At 38.3% G+C, this 24,357-nt stretch overlaps 1 protein-coding gene across 1 annotated transcript in view; it reads left to right on the top strand.

Moving 5' to 3' along the window:
• GOLPH3 (golgi phosphoprotein 3 (coat-protein)) overlaps nucleotides 1-23,117 on the top strand; it is a 31,835-nt gene extending 8,718 nt beyond the window's left edge. The window contains exons 2-4 of the mRNA XM_014953960.1: nucleotides 9,734-9,865; nucleotides 15,946-16,060; nucleotides 19,236-23,117. Coding sequence (XP_014809446.1) covers nucleotides 9,734-9,865; nucleotides 15,946-16,060; nucleotides 19,236-19,660 — 672 coding nt within the window. The 3' untranslated portion in view covers nucleotides 19,661-23,117. The remainder of the gene's footprint in view (nucleotides 1-9,733; nucleotides 9,866-15,945; nucleotides 16,061-19,235) is intronic.
• The last annotated feature ends 1,240 nt before the right edge of the window (nucleotides 23,118-24,357 follow it).

Here is a 24,357-nt window from a genome sequence, read left to right as displayed (position 1 = left end):
AGAGATTTTCCTCACTAACTTATCTTCTATTTATAACTAGCTACAATTTATGTTCCAGTAAAATGGCTAATGATTTCATTTGCATCAAAAGAAGAAATCAAGAGGGACTGGAGTCAGACATCAAAGTCTCCACACTGTAGTATTCCAATAATAAACACTTCTGCATTCTGATTTGCTTTTCTTTCTTAAAAAAATACTAATTTTTCAAAAGTTCTGTAGGTCAGAATGTATCAAGACATGTTCCTGCAACCTTCTGGGTTGAGGTGTTGGTTTACTTGAAAGTTAAGATTTGAAGCAAAGAGCTTGCTAGGTATAGGTTGGCATAGGCCCTTAACCTACTGTGAAGAAAATGAAAAATTAATTTTAGTTGCAAATGACTTGAAGTTTGGATGTTTTCCCTTTGACACATGAGAAAATCCAGACTATTCTTCTAGCAGGTGTCTTACTATAATATTTTGAATATTCACAAGTTCTGTGCATGTTGGGTTTACCTTTTTATTATTGTTTTTGAGGGATGACTGGTAAAAGGGATGAATGGCTCCTAAAATTATTTTGTCTTCAGAAACATATTTTTATTTTTACCAATTATGTAGATGGATAGAACTGAATTTCTTTTGTTGCATCTGAAATTCCTTTGCAGCCGTAAAAGAGCTACCTGAAAAAGTAATCTCTCAGTTTTGGTTATTACATATATTATATGTCTAGATATAATATGTACAAACTAGCTTTCTCTGGATGCATTCCTGCCGGGTGAAGCGGGGTGATGTCTTTAACCACATATGTTTTAAAACAGTTTGGTCTAAAGAAGCAATTAAATCAAAATCTGGCAGACAGTAGATGTGAAAATAATTCTATAAGAAAAATGGAAGGTTTGTCTTTTTATAATTTTCTAGATAATAATAAACTTTATTGAGTCTTATTGTTGACAAAACCGAAAATCAGTTTTGCATTTCAGGGTTGTTTGTTGTCTTAGAACATAAACATGAAAAAAAAAAAATTTGAACATGTTCTCAGGTTATTGTCATTCTTCTATTCCAGAAATGTGGGGACTTTTCTTCTCTCTTGTCTTACAGGTCCATAAAAGAGGGAAGAGATTGAAGCTATTATTGAAGAGTTATTTAAGCAAGACCGTAACCCTAAACGTTATATTTTTAGCTGTGTATCAATAGACTGGGGTAAACCCGCACACAGTTACTATCCAAAGGAAATCGATTTGAGTCTTGCTGGTGAATGCTGCCACAGAAGCTGAATTTTGGTTTTGTGTTTTATTCGGTCTGGCGTTGTACATGGAGTATAAGATTTTCTTAGAGGTAAAAATCAATAGCTGTTAGACTTAATAAATTAATATATGTGTATAGAATATATTTTAGAAAGTAAAAGAGAATCTCTAGGTCATTAAAGCACATGCACAATTTGACTGTCAGATTTTCTTGTTTGAGACTTACTAACTGTCATCTGCAGCTTCTTTGCTGTGGTTACACTCATCTTCAGGTAGATTGAATTACAATAACGTGCATTGGAAAGAAAAGGACAGATCTTTTAGATGCCCTGAAGGTGAAAATGGATCAGTTCACGTAATAAGATACCCGTGGTGAGAACAGCCTAATTTTACCTTGAGAGTTCAAATAATTTTTGAACTTGTCTTAAATGAATGTTGCAGTGAAGCTTTTCCTTTTTCTCTTCTTCCACCGTTGTTTTCTATTCTTTGCGTTTTCCTCCAGCTTCTTGTAAGTATGTCTAGTTATGCTGGTAAAGAGACTTTTAACTGGTTCTTACTCGAGTTTAGGATGCTTTATATGTTTACAGTCTGTCTGAAGTTACTTGAATAGCTGATTCAGAGCTTTACAGAAATCCGTATAAAGTCCTCCTAGTTGAGGAGGAACAAATGCTGGCTGGCCGCACAAGAGCATATAAGGGCTTCATATTATCAGAATAAATATACAGTTAGTTCTCCTAGTATTGGCCTGCTTTTCTGTTTGTCACTGAGAACTTGATAAGTTTGTGGCTTTTTTTTTATTATTTTGTGTTCGTTTTTATAGGACCTGATTGTTTATTTTTATGTTGAGAAGGTTCTTGCAACAGTACGCTGGAAGAAAAAACTTAGATAAACTTTTTTTTAAGTGTACCTTACCTCTAATATAAGGTGTATAATATACCTTATTTTCTAATAATTTCCTGCTCTGAAAAAGGATGTGGTTGAAGTTTTTAGATTTGACTGAAAAAGTCAGGTATCATATATGTTGGACAAACACTTTTATAAAACATGTTCAGCATTAAATTCAGCTTATGTAGATCAATCTTACTGACTTGCACCCCTTAAAGAGATTCAGAAATTGTATTATTTACTCTTTATAAAAAGAGTGATGATGTTCCTAAATAAATTACTAACTTTTAAAAGTTTTTCATACTTAAAGAATCCATAAACTTAAAACAGTAACTCAGTCTCAGTTAGCGACTTAGATCTTTTTAAGATTCTGCGTATAGTTACATAATCATAAAGAAGAGATTTGCTTACCTGCAACAACAGCAGGCAATCAGCTAAAAGATTAGGAACCACAGAATTGTGTAAAGATGTCAGAAGCTGGCATTCACTTATTCCTCTTTGTCCTCTGCTGCTGGTGTCTCCAGATAATTGTATGACTTTACATGAGTATCCAAGAGAACATAGTGTTTCTGTTGTAGAAGAATACTGATGATAGATGCATTTGGAATTCATAAAATGAAGCTTCTGGGTCAACAGAAAGGATTGAAATTCTATGCTTAATAAACAGTGTACTTTCATTATCTTTTTTTCATACATACTGCTTATATTTTACCAATTTGGACTTGGGAACAGCTTTAAAGAGCTGTGTTGTAGATGTTCAAGTGATTCCAACTGGTTTCCAAAGTGGTATTAGTAATTGTAGAGAGACCACATAAAGGAAACGGTATATTGATGGGTCTCATCTGTTGGTGGAATATGATAGCTGTATACTTCTCAGTCTGCTAGTACTCTTCATTTAAGTAAAAATACTTAAAAACAGGGTTTGTTATCCACAGCCGTAGCAGTGAAGCAGATTAAAGTTGTAAACTTGCAACAGAGTCTTATTTTGGAGATAGGATGCCAGGGGAAGGAAACTGGCATCCTTGACATGAAAGCTGTAGCAGATCAGAATTCCTATTAACTTTTAACTTACCACAGTGTACCTGGTACTTCTCTTCCCTCTGACCTCCCTGGCTGTCTTTCTGTAGATCCCAAAATGACTACTTCAGAGGGGAACTCCTTGACTAAAAAAGTGACAGTTCTGTTGCAGTTGTGATCAAGTCTATTATGAAATAGAGCTTGCCACAGCCCGTATTTTGAGATAAATTGTCTCTGCCTGTCTTTCACAGTATGTTTCAAATGGATGACAGATGAGAATTTTGGATTATTATGTTCTGTCTGTGCTTTGTGCTGGCTAATAATAGGCTAGTAGGCACCTCTCAGAGAACTTGCTATTGCTTCAGAGAATTGGAAAGGGATGCTATTGCCATCCTGTCAGATTTAAATAATGTAACTTCAAATTTATCATGATCAGGGTCCAAAGCATTAAGCTGAAGGTAGTGATGAATGTAGTGTACAATACCTTAATCATTTTATGTTTTCTGAGCAGATTGTGCTCATGAATGGCTTCAGTATAGGTAGCTCTTTATCCCAACAATTAAGTGAGTAGTTCTAGCTGTACCTCTTCAGGTTGTGAAAATTATTCAGGTTTTGAAAGCAGTTTGTCCATTGAAGTGTGGGTTGTCACTGAAGGGGATGCTCTTGGCTTTTGTTGTCTGTCCCAACGGTGTTCCTTTCCTGTACTACTTCTGACATTTTTTCACCTGCTTGGTGATGAGGAGACCGACCATTGGCTTTTCAGACAGACCTCTTTCTCATCCAGCTTACTACACAAATACGACTGTGGGCTTGAGAGAGAACAGCAATGTGCTTTGATGGGGAGAAAAAATAGATACTTTTGTCTTCAGCAGCAGTTTGGCTTTGGACCGCATTCTTGCGTTTAGCCCTCAAATGGCTAAAAATGAACAAGTTACATGGTTCTCAAGTTACATGGTTTTGTGAAAGGTTAAAATGGGCGCTGTGACATTAATTTGGAAGGTCAGTAAAACTGACAGTTTTAAATGACAGTAAAAATGTCTGACAGTAAAAATGGCTCTCCCAAAGGAAAAATAATTGGTGTGCAGAAAACAGTGGTTCAAAAGAGATGTTTATGCTGGGAAAGTAATTAAACACTGGGATGTCATTTTGTCCTCAGTTTCTTTTCCCGCTTTTTTCCTCCAGTGTTTTCCACTGCCACTTTAAATACCTCCAAAAGAAGGTACCTGAATTTATGTAAATACAAAATGTGTTTTGTATACTTTCTCAGTATTGAGGTAAATATTCAAAGTGAGCATGCAGATATTATCTCTTCATGACACGTTCGGTGTAAATGTTCTAAGTAGGTTCTTTGGTAATTGTGCTATGCAATGTGAAAATCAGTCTCATGTATAATTTATAGCAGCAGGCTAGTGAATTTGTTTTGCCCAATCCTACCAATGACCTAAACTGACTTTCAGAGTTTCTTGTTTCCAAGTTCCACATTCTCTTTAGTTAGTCCATCTCAGGCTATACATCTGTTGACAACTATTTCTTCTTATTCTCATATTAAAAGTAGAACTGAGTGTTGTATGTTTTACAGGTCTCTAAACTGTATTTTTATTATGTTGGCATGTAAATTTGGTGAGGGTGACTAACTGGACCTGGAGATAATTGCCCTTCAATAACTTCCCGTGATGCCAGCAAGCACAGAATATTTTGCTGTATGTTTGTCATCTGTGATTTCTGAGAACGTACCATAAAAATAGTCTGTCATATATCAGAAAGAATAATGGCAAGGAGGAAACCCTTGCTTGGGAAAGCTAGATGCTTGTTTGTGTATAAACAAAACAATAGTTTTATGTCTCAGAGTTTTTATATTGCTACCACCAACACAGTATTTGAATGCCATCCATGCAGAAGTAATACAAAGCAACAGCAAACTCCAGCAGAGTTCGGGAAGTCTAATTTTTCTTTCAGCATCCAAGTAGAGCTGATTGAAATTTTTCCCCTGAAATACTCTTCTAATGGAAAACAGGCTACCTGTAAATTCAGAATTTACTGTTTGGTAAAATGAAAGCTTTATTTAACCTAGATTGTGCCTCCTAGCTGAGAAGCCCTGAAGTTAGGGCTTTCATGTCTTCTTGATAGACTTCGTATGTTTAATGGTAGGCTGTCCAGTTTATTGCCTCAGAGTTAGGACTTCCAAACTCTTCAGGAGCTGTAATCATTGTTTGGCTTTGTTAGTTTTCAAATTGGCCACCTCCCCTTCTGATGGGGCTACTGTGGCTGAAAATGGTTAAAACAACATTTTGTTTCTGTTGTCTCTACATGTATTTTCAGAAATCACATCCTTTACTAAATTTTGAAGTCTTTCTGTTTGTGTCTTTCATAAACGAATAATTTGGAATTTCCTGAAAACAGAAATTCGTGGGTTTGGGTAGCTCTAGTGATGTTTCTCCTTTGGAAGGTTGTCCTTTAACTGTTCGGTGTATTTCAGTTTGGTTATTATTGCTTTTAAGTAGAGGGCACTAGGTGAGGGTTTAAGGACTACTGTTAAGTCTAAATATAAAATGAAAAGTCTTTTAGTAAGAGGAGTATAGACTGGGCAGTGTTTCATGCATTATCCCAGTGAAACTCTGCTGTTTTGGTTCTTCATAAATGTAAATTGAGTCGGAGCCAGGGCCAAAACTTTGACCTAACACTGACCTCTAATACTGTGTGGATCTGAGGATAGGCCTGAGGGGCCTGTTGTTGTTAAAATAAAGAAATATTTCATTTTTTGGTGTGCAACCTGTTCTGATCATCAGTTATCTTCACAGACTATCACATGGCTCTGTGATGCTTTTTTAAAAAAGGTTTATAAATTTCATTTCTATTTGTCATGGCTCTATAGTCTGCAAAGTAGTCTTGAGACTCGGTTAGATCAGGGAATGCATTGGCAGTTACAGTCTGTGTTGCACTGTATAATGTTCTGTAAACAAACTGGGAAAGGATATTGTTAGGGAATAAAGTAAGTTAAAGGTTGAAGGGACATGGGCAGAACTTTCCCACTCAGGGTCTCTTTGTCCCTTCCTTGGGCCAACACCTGTAGGAGAATGGGTCCTAGTATATGTTTACATTGCTTTGTATGCAGATCTAAGCTGGGGTTTCCCTACGGTAAGTAGGAAGAAGCTGCAAGAGCTTGGGCTTTGCTCAGCTTTTTTGCACATCTGCTAATAAAATTGTGTGGCTTTGTACCTCTCTTGGAGCAGAGGCACGAATAAGATGGCTGCTCACCATATATAGCATATATGTGTGTATATAGATGTATGTAGTGTGTATATATGGTATCTTGCCTGCACCATCTGTGTGAACAGATCTAAGGAAATCCATGAGGGTCAGGGAAATTCAGATCTTAATAAACCTGGAAGTGAAAAGTGAGTGCATTGCATGTCACAGGAAGATGAGGTGGAGAAGAGGGCCGCTGTGGGAGAGAGGGTGTCACTGTTAGATAGTGAGGAAGTGCAGCTAAAGAGGCAAAGTAAAATCAGGGAGTGAAAGATAAGGTAGGTTGGGTAACACCAGGGCACAAGGCCATGATTAGGAGATGGACTATTTAATAAGTGAGAGTTTCAAGAGGTTAATGGCTAACTGAACAGGAAGGACATGTGTGAGCTGGAAGTTGGGTAAGGGGCATGGGAAGAGGAGAAAGCAAATAAATGCTGCAGGAGGTGGTAGGAGAGAAATGTCCTAATGAACATGGATTTTGCATAACTTATTCTTTAAGCAGAAACAGGGTCTTAGTCTTAGCTGTGTGCTTTCCCATACCTGAGCAGAAAGTCTGAGCTTTCAGAGTTAATACGGTAACAAGTTTCTGTTATAAACTTTATTCTTATTTCCCTTTCTGTCTGTCAGCAAAACTAGTTTTTACCTGAAAATTTCTAGGTCAGCTGTGACAAACAATGTTTTTGTGCTGTGTTCGTGCAAATAAACATGACAGTTGTAAACATTCTTTTGATCTTTGAATCAACGTAAAGCTATTCATAGCTTAAAGTGCTATTCCAGTGTGATTGCTGTCAGATAAAAATAATTCCCTGCTTTGTAAGACTTTCTCCTCCCCCTCCCTGCCCCCTCACCCCTGCTGCTTGGCAGCTTTAATGAAAGAAGTATTTCTTTGCGTTAGGGTATATAAAATTGTAAAAGACTTGTAGGACGACAGATAAAGTAAAAATGTTTGGTGTTGTGAGAATGCTATTTAAGATCATTAAATAGTGGAATGACTTGCATCTGTAAATGATGATGTTTGATCTTCAATCCAAGTGTTTTCAGACTGTTAGATAATTGGAGTAACGACGAGAACAGCATTAAAAGGTCAAACCAAATCCCAATTTTACTCCACAGCCTGTAACAAGCAAAGGCCAGGCCATGTTCAGGGAACGGGTGTGCTCCTCTCCACTGTGGTTCCCAGAATGGTACCTCCTCTCCAGTGCACACTGACGTGGGTGCCACTGGAACTTGGGTGTGTATAAGCTCCTGGGTGGGAGATTGCCAGGCTGTGTATGCCTTACAGATCCATTGCTGTGTGTCAAACATCATTATCAGTCTCCTATGAATTTAACTCATTTTTTAAAGGATTTTTTAAAAAATTTTTGCCTTCCTGTAAAAACATTTAAATAGAAGCGTAGAAAAGAAGTTGATCTTTGTCTTTTCTAACCTGTGAGATAGCTTCATTACCATCTTTTAGTCATTGTCTGTGGGAAAAAGAAAAAAAGATTTGTTTCTTGTGCAAATGGTGCATTATTCTGTATTGCTATTCTCTTGTCTACATATATTAATAATATTACTATTAGCTCTACCCCTTTCACTCTTTTTTTTTCTTCACTGTCCATCTATAGTCTCTTTAATAGGCACTAATTGCATAATGCTGAGCGTTGTTTCTCTTTTGTGCACCCTTTTCCAGCTATGTTGTATGCCATTTGAAGTAGGTGTTAAGAAGTTGTTTGCAGCGTTGAAGATAAATGCCTGCTTCTACTCATACTCAGTTATGGAATTTTGATCTAATTTAAAGGAAGATTTAGTTACTGTTGTGTGCTAAACAATTCCTTTAATTGTCTGGGGTCTTTGCAGTAAATACCAGAAAGAGTCAGTCCATCTGCCTGAACTAGCTGGAAAGATCACTTTAATGGATTGAAAAAATGTTCAGTGTGACACAGATTGTTCTAAAGTATCTCTCTTCACTGTGTTAACAGCAGTATGATCTCTGTGTAATTTTTAGTTGCTTATGTGTTGTCTGATTTCAAAATTATTATATAAAGAGGCAATTTGATTGGAAATGGTAGAATGTAAAGGACATCTCTCTTCCTTTTTTTTTTTTTGTCTGGTGCCAACCAAAATCTTAATTTTCAGAATGTCTGACTTATACTCGCAAAGTGTCAGATCTGAGTAGAAGGCTGATTAGGTAATTTCGCAAATCCCTTTCATGATATTTATGCCATTTCTAATAAACTTATCTGTTCCATATTTCAGTAATTACTTTCTAGAGATTCAGAGCTTTTGTAGACTTTTCAAAAGTATTGGTCATCTGTATAATGTAGCTCTTGAAAATAGCTAAGTAATAAAGTGAAACAAATATTATGTACCTGGAAATCTAGATTTAATGGCATGCATTAGTGACTGGCTTATAAGTTTAATGGACCTTAGAGATACAAGATGCATACATCTTTACATTGGCAGCTTTTATTTGCAAATAGAGTAATATTGAATTGTTCTTGATTTAAACTAGTCTTTGTTATTGGTTAAAATAAATTTTATGAAAAGGAGGGGTTGGTTGGTTTGTTTGGATTTGTTCTTTATTTCTTTTGTTTCCAGCACTTTTTGTTAAAGTATCCCAAATGTAAAATCTCTTGTGTCAAATACTCTGTTCTGCTATCTAAGCAGGTAGCTATCAGTGCAGAAATATAGATGAAAAAGCATGGTAAATGTGATGGGGTTCATAGAATAAATGTGATTTCCAGTTTTGCATATGAGAGCAATATGCTTTGAGCTTTAACAGTACATGTTTTCAAAGGATTTTAATGACAAAATTGCAAGTCTTCCAAGTACTGAAAAATCTTGTCCTTTAGTTTACTATATTGAAGCTGAAAAATCTGTTCTGTGATTTGTGCTGATTGCCACATTTGTGCTTCCGGTATTCTCGATATTCTACTTAATAATGATTTTTCAGGTAGTTATTACTTCATCAGTGCCATATTGTTTATGGATGTAAAATCATGTTAATGTTTCTCAGAAAACTCATAAGCCTGTGTCGTGTTGGTAATGCCAAATGCTTCATGTCTTAAAAATAGTATGTAAGTAGTAAGTATTTTGACTACATACAAACTACACTTTATATCTCACATGTCTTGATATCTTGCTGCTTCATTTTGTATCACTTTCCTGAGGTTTCCCTGCTCTTCAAAGAGCAGAGACCAAGTGTCAAAACTAATAGGGCACGAGTATGTTTCTCTTCCACATACAGGTGTGGTAGCTGGCCAGCGATGCTACTTCAAAAGTGTATGAAGGCAAGAGAACTGCCCAGAGAATGCAGTATGCCTCTTTTTCTATTTGCTTTCAGATGGAGATGGAGATTATCTAACTCTCTCTCATTCTTCACAGGGTTACACATCATTCTGGAATGATTGCATCTCCTCGGGATTGCGTGGCTGTATGTTAATCGAATTGGCATTGCGGGGGCGTCTTCAGCTAGAGGCTTGTGGAATGAGGCGCAAAAGTCTACTAACAAGAAAGGTAAGTGGAGGAAAATAGTCACATTTACTTTTATGTCATGCTCCAGGCAATACAGTAGCTGTAAATTGCAACTGGTTGCAAGGAAAAGACACTTTTTTTTTTTCTTTACAAGAGGGTAGGGATTCTAAGTTAGATGCACAGAGTTAAAAGTGTTTAAATGGCGAGCTGAAGTACCTTGGAAAATCTGCTGTGCTTGTTCTCTGCTCCTGTTTGCTCTCTTGAGGTGCTCCTGGCTGTCGGGAAGCTTGCACAAACAGTTGGCAGCGGCTCTGGCCGGGGTGCGGAGGCAGCAGTTACTGCTGGGAGCCAGTAGCACCAGTTATAATTTGCTGAAGGAACTGGCTGTTGCAACGTTGGTGAGATGTGGGCTGGAGCTGCAAGGAAAGGCTAACTGACAGCCTGCCAGATGTGTCCTGCAAGCCACTGCTGAAATTCTGGTGCACATAGTCTTGCAGTTTGTGCTTGCAGTTCACGGGAAGGAAGATCCCCTGTACCTTGGGCTCCCAGAATATAAAACTATCTAGTTTAAGTGTGTGACTGGTGTCTTAATTTTGTTGTACTTGCTGACCTTTAACATGGGCAAACTTTTAAGGTCCTTTATTGAATTAGGCTGGAGATTTGAGGCCTTAATTTATTACTTTTGCTGCTTGATTTTTCCTTAGTGCAAAATGTGTTTGAAGAATTTTTACTTCATCAGCATTAGAGGATACTTGTAAAATAAGCTTATTGAAAACATGGTCAAACGTCTATCCACCATAAATAAATTCTCTTTTATGGCACATTTCCCTGTCAATATTATCTTTTGCTAAATTTTTTAAAGCATAGCTTACAAATTCCCCAGCCTTTTCCCAGCTTCCTTCTCTCCTGAAGAATTGAATCTCTGTTCAGACAAACAGCACCTACTTCTTTTAGCTTCATTTTAGCATATTCAGCATTGATTAGTTTGCACACAATTTTTTTCTCCAAAGCTTTTGGCTCCTTAGATATTCAGGAATGTTCTCTAGCAGTTACTTTCATTCTATGCAACCCTTGTCATCTGTATCTGCCTGAAATTTTAATTACAGGGTTTTTAGGAAAATGGAAAAATAACCTGTGGATATTTTCAGTAAAGAGTAAAACCAAAATTATTGTCATCTTTTGTGGTTTTTTGTTTTTTATCATGTGATTTTTGTGGGGCGGTTGGCCAGTTTGTTTCTTCTTCCCCCCACACTTTGTTTAAGGTGATCGGCCTTAATTTATTACTTTTGCTGCTTGATTTTTCCTTAGTGCAAAATGTGTTTGAAGAATTTTTACTTCATCAGCATTAGAGGATACTTGTAAAATAAGCTTATTGAAAACATGGTCAAACGTCTGTCCACCATAAATAAATTCTCTTTTATGGCACATTTCCCTGTCAATATTATCTTTTGCTAAATTTTTTAAAGCATAGCTTACAAATTCCCCAGCCTTTTCCCAGCTTCCTTCTCTCCTGAAGAATTGAATCTCTGTTCAGACAAACAGCACCTACTTCTTTTAGCTTCATTTTAGCATATTCAGCATTGATTAGTTTGCACACAATTTTTTTCTCCAAAGCTTTTGGCTCCTTAGATATTCAGGAATGTTCTCTAGCAGTTACTTTCATTCTATGCAACCCTTGTCATCTGTATCTGCCTGAAATTTTAATTACAGGGTTTTTAGGAAAATGGAAAAATAACCTGTGGATATTTTCAGTAAAGAGTAAAACCAAAATTGTCATCTTTTGTGGTTTTTTGTTTTTTATCATGTGATTTTTGTGGGGCGGTTGGCCAGTTTGTTTCTTCTTCCCCCCACACTTTGTTTAAGGTGATCTAATAGCTACCTGGTATTAAAGGTTTTGTTCTTTCTCTAGCAGTTACTTTCATTCTATGCAACCCTTGTCATCTGTATCTGCCTGAAATTTTAATTACAGGGTTTTTAGGAAAATGGAAAAATAACCTGTGGATATTTTCAGTAAAGAGTAAAACCAAAATTATTGTCATCTTTTGTGGTTTTTTGTTTTTTATCATGTGATTTTTGTGGGGCGGTTGGCCAGTTTGTTTCTTCTTCCCCCCACACTTTGTTTAAGGTGATCTAATAGCTACCTGGTATTAAAGGTTTTGTCTTTTTTTTGATGATGTAAAGCAATTAAGAGATTTCTTTTTGCAGGCAGGAGAGTTCTATGAAGAAGGCTTTAATTTAAAACTCAAATGAAGATTGGTTTCTGCTTAAGTAATTTCTTGCAAATAAAACCTCTAACTGCTGGTATATATGAGATGACTTCTCTCCCTGCACCACCTCTCTCAATTTAGAAATCATTCTCATGAATGGCTTATGTGGTTTTGTTCCCTATTTGAAGTTTTGCATTAACACCAAATCTCAGTTTTGTTTCTAGATTTAAGTGTCTCAACTCTACCAAGCATTCTCCTTGTCCCCCTTTTGCAGGCTTTGCTCCCCTAGAATCATAGAATCGTCTAGGTTGGAAGGGACCTTAAAGATCATCTAGTCCAACCATCAACGTAACTCTGACCAAAAAAAAACCAACCAAAAAAACCAAGACACCACTAAACCATATTCCTGAGGACCACGTCAACCTGTCTTTTAAACACCTCCAGGGATGGTGCCTCAGCCACTTCCCTGGGCAGCCTATTCCAATGCTGGATAACACTACTGGGCAAGTGTAGTCCTGTCTCTGCAAAGAGGCTTGTTGGAGTCCCTCTTGGGTAGTTGCTGGCGTTTGTGCAGCCATGTCAGGTGACACCTCGGGCTGAGAACAAGAACTAATTCACTTCGTTGGCCAGTTTAGTTTTTACTTGAGTCACTTTCTTGATCTTGTCATCAGATGCGGCACAAGTGAGACTGCTGGCACAAGCACTAAGATGAGAACAGTAAGAGGGTAGAACTAGTTGTTCAGGCAGTGGTATGCTGTGGATTTATAACCAGCTAACTATGGCCTTGGTTATACAACTGACTTAAAAGGTTGCTAACTACAATGATTTCCACTTCAAGCCTTAAAGCAGTTGCGTCAAGATGTATTAAATCCATGCTTGAGTGCTATAGAGGGACAAAAAGACTGAAGAAACTAGCAGATGAGGGCTTCATGGACATCAGTGAAACTTTGAAATGTCAGTGTGACATATTTTATGTAGCAACATCCTCGTAATTTGGGCTTGAGAGTATGTAATTATTGCATCATTTTGGAGTTCTGTGTACTGGTATCAATTTAGAAACAAATCCTGAGGCTTACATATAAATAAAATAATTTCTAAGAATAGTGGTTGTTGAAGATAGAAAATGGTATTCTGTGCTGCCTTGCAACCTCAGAAAGCGAACCAATTCATTAGAGTTCTTAAAAGAAAGCCCAACAAGTCCGTGGCAGACTAACATTAAGTATTTAGTATTTGATTATTCTGAGTGATTCATGCATGAATAAATTTTTGTATTAAAAGTAAATAATGAAGTTTACTTCAAAATCAGAGGTGCTTAATCTTTAGCATTGTTTAATTGCAGAGCTGTGTTGTGCAAAATGCAAATTAAATATTCTGTGTAATTGAAATTTCCTCACCAGTTAGATGCAAGGCAAATCTAGTATCTGATGCATTGCTGAAAAATTGGAATAAAGGGAGATTTTTTTTGCAGTAAGCCTAAGGAACATCATCTCTGAAGGAACAGGATCCTAGCTTCTTAGTGTCATGGTGCATTGTATTCAGGCTAGCTTCCTAAACTTCTTTGCAGTGGTAGAAAAAATTACCTTAACCCCAAATAAGCAAGGAAAGCTGTTTCCTTAACTTAAAAAAAAAATCCTTATCTCCTAGACTTAAAAGAATTTTTTAACTCTTTGGTCATGTTTGGGGTTTTGGGTCTGTTTTGGTTTTTGTCTAATAAAACAGGTCAAAAAGATGACTTCACATCTTACCTGTTCAAGTGAGACAGTGAGTAGTTGGTTACCAACTCCAGTGATCCAGTGTAACTAAGGTTACTGTGAAATTAATCATAGGGGATGCTTCAAAGAAAACAAAATAGCATTGCAACTGATTTCAGTGTTGTCTAAAGACACTACGAAAATGTATTCTACTCCTCTGTTGTTTGTAGTAAGGATTATTAGAAGTACAGAATGGAACTAAAATTGGGATGTATTTCAATAGGACATTTAAAGCTTTTTCAGGACACCATTTGCACTACTGTAAAGCAATGAGACATAAGAGCTTTCACTTCCTGCTTCTTTTGTATATGTGGAATTACATTGGTGTGTTAAGTTTTCTGTCAATTGCCAGTTATCATTTTACCTGATGCTTATAAAGTGCTAACTTGTAAAACCATTTAAATTGCCACATTTAATTGTTATTTTTATAACGAGCTTTGAAACGGTAGTAATTCTTGTTTTCCTAAGGAAAGATAGGGTTTATTGTTGTTACTTTGTTTTTATTCAAACATATTGACTTGGGCTAGTTTAATCTGTGTGTTTCCATTTGGTGTTTTGATTTTGTAACCAGAAAAATGGTATTTTTAGATGGGCAAGTTGGACCGATGGGCTGAGGCCAATGGGATGAGGCTCAATGAGGCCAAGTTCTGGGTCCTGCCCTTGGGTCACACCAACCCCCTGCAGTGCTACAGGCTGGGGGCAGAGTGTCTGGAGCTGCCTGGCAGAAAAGGACCTGGGGGAGTTGGTCGATAGTGGGCTGAACATGAGCCAGCAGTGTGCCCAGGTGGCCAAGAGGGCCAATAACATCCTGGCCTGTATCAGGAATAGTGTGGCCAGCAGGACTGGGGCAGTGATCATCTCCCTGTACTCAACACTGGTGAGGCCACAGCTCGAGAGCTGTGTTTGGTTTTGGGCCCCTCACTACAAGAAAGACACCGAGGTGCTCGAGTGCGTCCACCAATGAAGCTGGTGAGGTGTCTGGAGCACAAACCTTATGAGGAGAGGCTGAGGGAGCTGGGGTGGTTTAGTCTGGACAAAAGGAGTCTGAGGGGAGACCTTATCACCTGAAAAGAGTTGGTAGCGAGGGGGGTGTTGGTCTCTTCTCGCAAGTAACAGGCAATAGGACAAGAGGAAACAGCTCCCACTTGTACCAGGGGAGGTTTAGATTGGATATTAGGAAAAATTTCTTCACCGAAAGGGTTGTCAAGCATTGGAACAGCCTGCCCAGGGAAGTGGTGGAGTCACTGTCCCTGGAGGTATTTAAAAGACTTGATGTGGTGCTGACGTACTTCATTTAGCAATAACTCGCCAGTGCTAGGTTAATGGTTGGACTTGATCTTAAAAGTCTCTTCCCAACGTAATGATTCTGTGATTCTCTACAGCCTACTTGTAAACAGACAGTTACTCAATTCTTAAGTTTTACGTTATCGTGAATATTTTTTTTGTTGTTCTCTTGTGCTCTCTTGAGGGAATGACTCAATTAATTTTAGAAGTTATTTAATAACAAACTTATATTGCATTTATTATTGCATATTAAGGGGTTTATTAGTACATACCTATTTCACGAATACATGTGTTTTAACTGGTAGTGAACACATAGTGCTGCTGGTCAGTGTGTTCTTGATAGCTGTAAAACTTAGAGATGTTGTCTTGGATGTATTATTATTCATCACTGTATGGAAGAAGAAAACCAGTTTTCCTGCTTTTTTATTTTATAATTTATTTCTCAGTTTCACATGGCATCGTTGTTTAACTGTAGTATTTTGACTATATTGATCTGAAGCCATAAAATAGACTACCATCAGAGAGTAATGAAATGCTGTAGTGTACTTTGTTTTGGGGAAGGACCTTGATGGGTTAATGGATTATCTTCTTTAAAGAATTAGATACTAAGCATGCTATTAATACTATAGTTTTAGCTAGTTAATGTTAAGGTATAGATAAGACTTAACAAAACTTTGTAATTAAAATTGTAATAGGGTTCTGTTTTTTTTTTCCACAAGAATGTATTTTTTTAAGCTTGCGTATTCCTAGAGATGATCTCTTATTTTTTTAAAATGTCCTTGGTTTTGATAACAGGTAGATTTTTCCATTTTTTTTGTTAGTGGATGTTTATGTTGTATGAAGTAAGTCAAAATACTGACTGTGTTTTATTCTGTCCTAGGTGATTTGCAAGTCAGATGCTCCTACAGGGGATGTTCTGCTCGATGAAGCTCTGAAACACATAAAAGAGACCCAACCTCCTGAAACAGTACAAAATTGGATTGAACTGCTTAGTGGTAAGCCTTGTACATAATGTATTTGCCTTTTTTTTTTTTTTTTTCGCAATAAAGCTAATCATCTGGCATCACTAGAGATTGTACTGGAAGGTTTTTGGAGAGAAAGTATGCAAAAAAGTTAATTAATCTGGCCTATAGGCTAGTCTCTTGTTGATTGTAGCCTTTAATCAAATACAAGTAACTGTTGCTTTTGACTTGACTTGATACAGAAAGGATCTAGATGGAGTGTCAGAGGACATCTCAGCTCTGTGGAAGAAGGGCCTGCCCCTGACTCTGAAGTAAATCAGGACTGCACCCTGGAGATTAACTGCCTTTCTCTGTAACTGGAAGTGAGAGTTGGTGGACGTTTGGAGTATAGGCGTATAGATTCAGTATTGGGATCTTTTGATAAAGAGATAAGGAGTTCACTGCTCAGATGGACGAATTGAGGCTGATTTGTCCATTAAGCATAAAGAAACAATAAACAGTTCTAGAACCATTCTATTTTTCCATTAAGTGGAGAAATGTAATAAATATTTTCAGATATTAGATATTCCTTATTCAAAACAAAGTCTTCAAGTACTTTGCACACAGTTCTTCCTGTAAAGCTGGTGAGTTGTTGCCCCCCAAAAAATGAAATGTCAATTAAATTTCATCTTTACAATTGCAGTTAACATTTTTCATATACCTTGCCAGCAGTTGTATCGTGAGGATGCATAAATTAAACTTCAGTTGACAATCACCGCATATCAACATGTAGTGCTTTTATTGTTTCGTTGGGTTGGGTTTTTTTTCTGTAGCTGGAATTCATCACCAGGGTTTGTCTGTTTTTACAAAACATATAAAATACAGCTTCCTTGGAGGAGATCAAAGCAGTTCTTCAGTTGTGCAAACAGCGCAGGAAGAACCCCCGCTGTTTTGTCAATAAGGTGATTCTGGGGGGTAGAGGGTAATGAGACTTGAAGCTGTCTATCTAAACCTATTTGTTACTTGTAACAAGGGATGAGTGAAAATTTCAAAAAGGAGCAGAATCTCTCCACCTTTCTCTGGCGCCTTGTTTTCCTTAAGTTCTTCTCGCTCGTCTGGTGCCACCTTAAACAGCGTTCCTTGCACATGAGTTCATGTCCCTGTCCTTGCCATCCCTCCCCTCCTGCTCCTTGGCTGTCAGGCAGGGGGAGAACAAAGCAGCCCTTGCTGCTGCATAGCCTGGCAGGGCAGTTCCTGCTCAGCATTCCTTCTCTTCTACAGCCCGTGGAAACAATGCATTTTTCTTGTCTCAAATACATAATGTGTGCTGACATTTCACCTCTCCCAGGGCAGAGCACATCAAGTTAGTACCGATTCAAAAAAGGTCAACTAATGAATGAACAATGTTATAGGTTTTATATGAGCTAATTTAAGGTTTTCCTGACCTTGCTGAGCTTTGGCTCAGGGAAGATGGTCGTCATCAGTGCTGTGGCTAGGACTTGGATCAATCATTTTTACTTGCATATGGTTATTAATTACTGGTTCTTGGATGGCATTAGGGTTCTTTGGATTTTCCATGGTTTAGAGGACTGCCCTTTGAAGAAAAATATTTTTAGTTTTTTTTCTGATAAACTCCTTAGAATTTTGCATTAGGACATGATCCTGGAAAAATAGCTACTCTATCTGTAATTATCAGTGACATGAAGAATGCTGCTGGACGTTGCAGTATGCATGAGTTCAAAGCCATCATGGGAATATTTATATTGATATGTAAGGTGACGTTTGCCAGGCTGATGTGGTTTTAAGAGGTAGGGAATACAGAAGTTTGGATGAAAACGGCAGGTCTTCTGTAGATGTAACAAATATCTCTGTGTTTGGACAAGCAGATGTTTGTGTAATTGAGGAGATTGGTCACAAGGTGTCACCACAGCACTGCTTTTTATCACTATATAGCCAATGTAGAAAAATCTAGGAAATAGCCTTTGCACTGTGAAACGCTGTAAGGAAGAGACTCTTTTTTTTGTGTGTGTGTGATAGTTTCATTTGTGGTCAAGCTGGGGAATTGCATTTGATGACCTGGGAGACCTACAGGGACTTGTGTAGTTCAGGCCTGGGTGAGTTCTCTGCCTTTCACGATACAGTTTGTGTCACCTCATTTGTTTACTTAACTTGGCTGTTACTTGAATACAGTGTATGTGACTCTCTGTCACAATGGGAGAAACTTTAGAGTTATCTGTGGGTTTTTTATTATTATTGTATGTTAACTAGTGAATTTTTAAAAGCTTTCTGAAGTAGAAACAAATTGATATAGAAATTCTCATATCATTTATAGAAAAACTCTATCTCTTTCTTCCCTCACCTCTTAAAATGCATATACTCTTCTATATGAAGAGGGGATTTTAACAATTATGATAAATACTTAGGTTGGCTGGACCTAAAACTTTGAAGCACAGATGCATTTCTCAGTGCTTAACAACTTTCACTATATTGGTAGCTGTTGATGCTGATTTTGTGCTTTTTAAAATCAGTCCTCTATGCACACACAGTCATGCATTCTGAAGGGCCGGATTCTTCTGCCTTAACAAAAAGCATTACAAATAATTTTTATAGAAACATTAAAGCCCCCACCAAACATGTGCTCATGTGTACACACACACTCCCACACTCGGACAGTGCATGGTCACTGTTTCACCTGGTGGGGGCAGGAAGGGAGAGAAGAATGAAAACCTGAAGAAACAGAGAAATGCACAAGGTAGGTGTACTTGTCCCTGTGGCAGGAAGAGAGGCAATGACAGTTCTTCCAGTCTCTGAAATGGTAAAAGGCTGGAAGCAGATAAATGCACAAGATTGGAGGAGGTGCCTATTTTTATTATTAAAAGTAAACTTTTTTTCATGAGTGTTTGGTTTTTGTGGGTTTTTTTCCTTCAGTACAAGACTGCTTATTTTTCATATCCTTAATCAAGACATGGCTTAGCTAGCATTTTATTCAAACTTTAAATGTACGCTGAAGCGCCTCCAAGGAGGCTCTCTCAGTCTCTGTCTCTGCCTGTATCTGGGTAGGTCAGAGATCAGAGAAATGCTGACATTAGAACAATACGTTAGTGTAATAGTCAGCTATATGAATTTGACAGTTCATTCTGCACCACAGGGTGGGGAAAAAAAAAAAATCACTGTAATAGTACAGCTTAAACTTTGCCTGACTGTTGGGTTTTTTTGTTTGCTTTTTTAGGTGAAACTTGGAACCCATTGAAATTGCACTACCAACTACGAAATGTCCGTGAACGGTTAGCTAAAAATCTAGTGGAGAAAGGTGTACTGACAACAGAGAAACAGAACTTCCTTCTTTTTGACATGACCACACACCCTCTCACCAACAACAACATCAAACAGCGCCTCATCAAGAAGGTTCAAGAAGCAGTTCTTGACAAATGGGTGAACGACCCTCACCGCATGGACAAGCGCTTGCTGGCACTTGTTTATTTAGCCCATGCTTCGGATGTTCTGGAGAACGCTTTTGCCCCTCTGTTGGATGAGCAGTATGATTTAGCCACAAAGAGAGTGCGGCAGCTTCTGGATTTAGACCCTGAGGTTGAATGTATGAAAGCCAACACGAGTGAGGTTCTGTGGGCTGTTGTAGCAGCTTTCACAAAATAACTGCGTTCAGACTGAAGTGTTCTCTCTTCTTTCATGTAAACCAGTTGTTTCTCTTCTATTGACTATTCATGTTTTCTGTAATTTGTACCTTCTCACATGACGAATCGGCTCTTGTTTAATGGGAATTATAAGTGGTGTATTCCCTCCTTCTCTGTGTATCTGTATACAGGATTCTGCTGGTACAAGAGACCTTCCTGTTTAAAAACAACAGAAAAAGGTTTTCCTGCCATATTGGCATTCCATTTCCTATTCAGTTTGAGTTATCTGAAATACTTTTGTTTAATCTATTTTTCATCTTATTGTTATTGAAGTGGTTTAACATGGAAAGCGCCTCAAGGAGGAAATGTGCATGCAGTTGGACCACTAGTCTCAGCTGACACAGATGTGTGCATGCATCAATACTTCTACAGTACAATTCATACAGATCAAAAAGGGCCTTTTTAAATCACCAAAGCTCCATGTTGAAGTGTCTGTCAGGACATTTTATACATGGATGTTATTTCAACTATATCTAACAAAATTACTTTAAAAGCAGAAATGCCATTAAGCAGCTTTGTCAATAGTTCCTGTAAAATGCCCCATAAATTTTACTTTCCGTGCAAGTCTCTTGTGTACTTGTATTTTCATTAGAACGATAGCTGAGTCATAAGGCTAGTATAGAAAGGTCCAATTGTTTCATAAACCAGTTTTGGGATGGGATACATTCCATTATATTGTATATATAGTTCAAATTGTATATTAACAACTGCCCCATCTGAGTATTTTGCAAGATCTACTTAGTTGTACACCTGATGCCCCTTATTTGCTGCCAGCCATTGCCACTTGATGGAAGGAGCGGCCTCCTGCCAAGAGCATGTGTGTGAAAGCTGTTTGTTTCCAGTGTCTGCAGTTTGCCATCCAGGTGTTCTCAGTCTATGCATTGCCTTTGATAATTAGTGTACGGCAAGAGACCGCTTTCTATCATTGTTTGTATGTCTGCCCCCCGGCCCCATATGGAAGAGGCTCGTGACCAGTACAAATCTTGAGTGCGGTTTTTAATTTTGTACACAAATTAATGTTTGTCTCTTAAACCTCGTAATCTATTTTACACTTTAAAAACAAAAGAGCCGGTCCTAGCAGGTGTTGCATGTAAATGGTTAGCAAGTAATGACTGCAGTTCAGATGACTAAGATTTCTGTAATGGGACGCTCTGCCATTTTTTTTTTTTATATATACAATGCTGCTGATTAGCACACTATTGTAAAAAAAATATAAAACTTTGGCTTTTTAAAATGATTGCCTCTGCCACTGCTTGTTATCTCCCATTGTTTTACAGTGTAAATATTACGCATTGAAAAAATTAAGCATTGATTTATATATTTTTTTTCTCCATAACAATACAGATTTATAGTGGGGCTTACAGGTGTTTAGAAACTTTTTTTGGTTAATATCCAGAGCAAGAATACTAGATGGTGTATAACTGTAGAGTTGAAATTTAAGGGATCCCTTAATCTGTATACTAGCTTTTTACCTACAGTAAATAAACTATGATCTTGAAAGTGCCTGAAACAGAGCGAGCATGTCATTTTTATTTTTTTGTTGCTGATTAGAAAGGTTTTATTGCTTAACTGAAAGCTTTAGTTAATATCCTTCTTATTAGAAAGGGAGAGTTTATATTGAGTAGATGAAACTGACTGGATCAGCAGTGTTGCTCAGATCTGCAGGGTTCATGGCTTGTGAGCGTGCGGCCGCGCCTGCCACGGGCAGGCCTCTTCTGGCTTGAGCACAACTGTACAGCCTCATCTGTGACTGGACTTTCAATTTTGCACTTGGTTTTCAATCATTTAGGTGCTTAAGTAGTTGACTTTAAAATACGACTTAAATTCATCATACCTATATAACCTTTTTTTAATAAAGGGTTTTTAAAATGCGATCCTTAACATTTAATGGCACACTGTTCTTTCGGTTCTTAAATGCTGTTTCTTTAGAAATATATATTGCGAGATACTTCGAACTCTGGTTTACAAATGAAAAGACAGTGTTCTCTCAGTTGTAAGATGCTATGTTAAAAACTTTGAGGAGCTTGGGCATGAACTTTGGACATTTTCTTTCAAACATTTCAAAACATGATTTCTTTAGGTGGAGGGAAAATGAAAGTTGCCGTGTTGCTCTTACATTTCACAGCTTATAGAATACTTTCTGTACAGTATATGCTAACTCACTGCTTTCGTGGCCTCCCGCTCCTGTGGTCTGTTCTCTCATTTTCTGTTAGGTGAAAAGGCCAGAAAAATAGCAGAGTATTCAGGAGCAGGTTAAGTGCACAAAACTTTGAAAGTCTAAGCTACTTGAAACATGCTTCAGACTTGAAGTATCTTTCATAGTCTATTTTCTGTCCTCCTGTCCTTCATTCTGTGAGTATTTTCCATGTTCCTCTGGGTTTCATGGTAGGTTGTGGAGGATATTGGGGATATTTGTGGAGTCTGTTTGTCACCATTACAGCCAGCTTGGTTTAAAATAAGTCACTATTTAATCCCCTCCAGAAAGAGGTTGGGTGTTTTCCTTTTTTTTACCCCCCCCTCCCCCCTTTCTTTTTTTCTCTCACATAGAAGATAACGTCCTACATTATTTATCAGCTTTATTTTGCTGAAAGATAGAAACTCTATCTGTGATGGGGAGGGTTTGTACCTGGTGCATCAGAGAACTTTGGTTTAAGTAATGAAGGTTTTGTGAAGAGCAACGGTGTCTTTTACTAGGCCACGTGGTGTAAGCAGGGGGGAGATGAGGTTTTGGAGTCCTGAGTCCTATGTTGTGCTTTAAAAAACCCAAAGCCTCATGAGTACTACTAGGCCTTCTGTCTAACGAGGAAGGTAAGTTTGGTAGGGACTGATTTAGCAAACATCCTTGCCTTCGTTGCTATCTCAGGTTCTAATAAAATGGTTGAAGATGGGAGACTGCTCTGTTCTGTTGAGATTCAGGTGCTCCTCTTCTTGTTGGCTGCTGCTGCAGCTCATGGAGACCTGGGGTTAAGACACTTGGCTGGTCTGAGTCCTCAGCTCTCAGTGTCTGCTTAGAGTGAAGACTCTCTCCATAGCCTAAACTTGAACGTGGACCTCAAGGGGGAACATACGTTATTGAGAAACATGTTCTTCAAGTTAATGTCAAAAGCAGAATTTTGAAAGTTGAATCCCAAAGAGTACGTACACATAGTTTTACAGTCCTTGAGATTTACATCCTCCTCTCCTGTGCTTCCAGAGATGAAGTTACAGTGCCCCCGTATGGGATGCTGGTGAAACCTGTGTGCCATACGCAATGCTTTTGATGCGAAAATTGCATAAATTGGCCATGAAAAGCTGGTGACTGAGTGGTCACATGTTCATGCCCATCTCTCCTACAAAGTCAAGATATGTATTGACTAATGTGTTCTCTGTGAACTGGACTGAATCTGTACTGAAACAAAATAAAGCACCCTTTCAAGCTATGACCTGCAAGTGGTTACTGCGTATCACATGCATGCGATACCTAACGAAATGTAATTTTTTTTTTTTTCATTTGCTAAGTCATTTCCAGTTTTTCATGAGGCTCTAGTCTTCACCTGTTTGGGAAACAGAACTTTTAAGATTTCCATCAAAGCCTCCGTTCTGCCTCAGCTGGGCTTCAGGCACTTCAGGTAGTCAAAGTCTGTTAGGTCACTGTTTTCCCTGATGTCCATCTGTCTTTCTGTATGGAAGGAAGGCGGTTTCCAGCTTCAGAGAAGTACAAATTTCTTGGAAAAAAACAAAAAAAATTCCTCATTTATTTTGTGGTAATTCTTCATGCAGACAACAGCTTAGTTATTGAGGGAATTAGATGCTGTCAAGTGCTTTGTAAGTGCCAGGTACAAAGCCTGATTTCAGGTGTGTGAGGAGGTGGCCTTCTTGGGTTGGAGGGGAGGATTGTTGGCTGCGGAAGAAGCATGGTCAGACCTGCTGCCCATGTTCATCTCTGAATAAGATCTGGAGTCTCCTCCCATTGGGTCTTGTTTTCTCCCGTCTACAAAGCAGCAGCGCGAAGCCTGTGAGAAGCTGACGGTAGGAAATACCTTCTGACTCAGGAGGAGAAAGCTTCTGTAAGACACAGTGAGAAGAAAAGCTGGTTCCTAGGACAATGGAAAAGAATAGAGGATGAAATGCTGATGATAGCAGCCTTTGGCTTCCCCCTCACCCCCGCACCTTTCTGCGCTTCCAAACAATTTGCTGTTTTGGCTTTCTTCTCCCTTGACTTTGGCCCCTGGTCTTCTCTCTTTTCCCCCATTGCTTGGTGACTTCCTCTTGTGTGCTGGTGAAGGTTTTGCACTGATTTCCAAGAGTGTTTCCGCTCTTGTCTTTCCATTGCTAATCTTTTTTTGCTTTCAGTTTTACAGTCGGCTCAAGCTTGACTCTCCATTGCCCTGTCCTCCGAGTCCCTTGCTCCTCTGCCTTGATTCCCCAACAATGTCTTGAGGAACCTCCCCTTCTTCACCAAATACGTTTGTCAGTGCTAGCTGCCTTGGTGCCCAAACTGGAGCAGCTGGCTGCCTCCTTATAACTCCTGGTTTCTTAAGGTGCACCAAAATTCATGCTGATTTACCCTGAAGCTGCTCTTTGGCTGCTCCAAAAGCAAGCTGTTGTCTGTGCAGCTGGGAGGACTTGCAGCTGAGCATCACGATTTGGCCAGTTCTCTGTTCCTGAGCCAGTGCTCCA

The sequence above is a fragment of the Calidris pugnax genome, unplaced genomic scaffold (genome assembly GCF_001431845.1).
Source record: "Calidris pugnax isolate Ruff unplaced genomic scaffold, ASM143184v1 scaffold178, whole genome shotgun sequence".
NCBI classification, from domain to species: Eukaryota; Metazoa; Chordata; class Aves; order Charadriiformes; family Scolopacidae; genus Calidris; species Calidris pugnax.
Note: the sequence above shows the minus strand (reverse complement) of the source record. Positions and strands in the feature narration are given on the sequence as shown.